The 1,418-nt window shown below is 47.4% G+C and overlaps 1 protein-coding gene across 1 annotated transcript in view; it reads left to right on the top strand.

Moving 5' to 3' along the window:
• The first annotated feature begins 1,159 nt into the window (after positions 1–1,159).
• Strip1 (striatin interacting protein 1) overlaps positions 1,160–1,418 on the top strand; it is a 17,649-nt gene continuing 17,390 nt past the window's right edge. Inside the window, exon 1 of the mRNA XM_004636903.3 lies at positions 1,160–1,370. Within this exon, the coding sequence (XP_004636960.1) occupies positions 1,191–1,370 (180 nt within the window). The 5' untranslated portion in view covers positions 1,160–1,190. The remainder of the gene's footprint in view (positions 1,371–1,418) is intronic.

The raw sequence follows: 1,418 nt of genomic DNA, 5'->3' as shown, positions 1-1,418 counted from the left end.
CATTTTAGCAACAATCCACTGCCCTTTGTTTTTGATCACCAGGGTACAGTATTCTGGTGCTCATGTCTGACTTTGGCAATAATCGTTCAAGTCACTTTAAACAAAAAACCTTCAACCTTCATGTTTGCCTCTTAGAAATTTTCCTTCTCTCCCCCACCCTCACACTGGGTTTTCAGTCATCATTTGTTGGAATAGGAGTTAGGTTCAATCTCTCTCCCACAGCAAAACCCAGTTGCAGTGTTTCCTATACCTAGTGCCGAGACTGCCTTTGAATAAAGCCTGCCTCATCTTCTTCAACAAATGTCTTTTATAATTTTTAATGCTTCTCAGCACTTTTCTAATATTTTAAAATTAATTCATCATATCTATAGTATTTTAATGTACACATAATAACTACATATTTATGGGTACGGTGGCATTTTAATATACGGATACATTGTGTAACACTGAGATCAGGGTAAAGGGCCTGTCACCTCAGATATTTATCATTTCTTTGTGTCGGATATATTCAAAATCCTACTAGCTATTTTGAAATACTCAAAGCCCTACTACGCTGTAGAACCCTAGGAATTATGCCTACCTAACTGTGCACCAGGCATGTTAACTATCCTGTCTCCATCGTTCCTTGCCCTCCAGTGTCCTACGTGTGAGCTTAAGTTTCTCACTGCCCGCCAAGTACCCTCATTACAGAGCCTTGACCTGTGCCCCATTCTATTCCACTCCCTACGCGTGTGTTGAATGCATGGAAGCACTTGTCAAGGCTGACTTTTATTTCGTGTTATTTATTTTAATATTTTAATTTTCCCTAGTGGACATAAGCCCTGAAGGCTGAGGGCCTGCTTATGTGCCTTTTGTTTAATGGTGTATACTCCAGGCCCTGAACAAAGGCTATGATGGTGATGATAGAGGATGTAAGGGTTAAGGTTAATTAAACTAAGCGAACTAAGGGAGATCTCAGACAAAAATGACAATAACATGAAAGTGGAAGAAAGGAGGAGAAACAAAAATTGCTAGGCGGGGGAAAGATTTCGGGCCAATAGAATTCGGGGAAGTGTGGTTGAACCAAGATGGCCTCCGGCACTTGCTGCCACACTTAATATGGCGACCAGGGACAGTGCTTGTCGGAAATCTCGCGAGAGGTGTATGACGGCACTGTCCGGGAGTTGAGCTGGGGGTGTGGAGCAGCCAAGATGGAGCCGGCAGCCGGTGGTTTGGGCCCGCTGATTGTGAACAACAAGCAGCCCCAGCCGCCGCCACCTCCTCCGCCCGCAGCAGCACAGCCGCCACCCGGGGCACCGCGGGCCGGCGGGGGCCTCCTGCCCGGGGGCAAAGCCCGAGAGTTCAACCGCAATCAGCGCAAAGACTCGGAGGTCAGGAGCTCGGGGGGCGAGGCTTGCACCGGCGGGCGGCGGGCGGCG

This window comes from Octodon degus, unplaced genomic scaffold, assembly GCF_000260255.1.
Source record: "Octodon degus isolate 3935 unplaced genomic scaffold, OctDeg1.0 scaffold00084, whole genome shotgun sequence".
Taxonomy (NCBI): Eukaryota; Metazoa; Chordata; class Mammalia; order Rodentia; family Octodontidae; genus Octodon; species Octodon degus.
The sequence above is the reverse complement of the archived record's forward strand: the minus strand, read 5'-3'. Positions and strand labels throughout refer to the sequence as shown.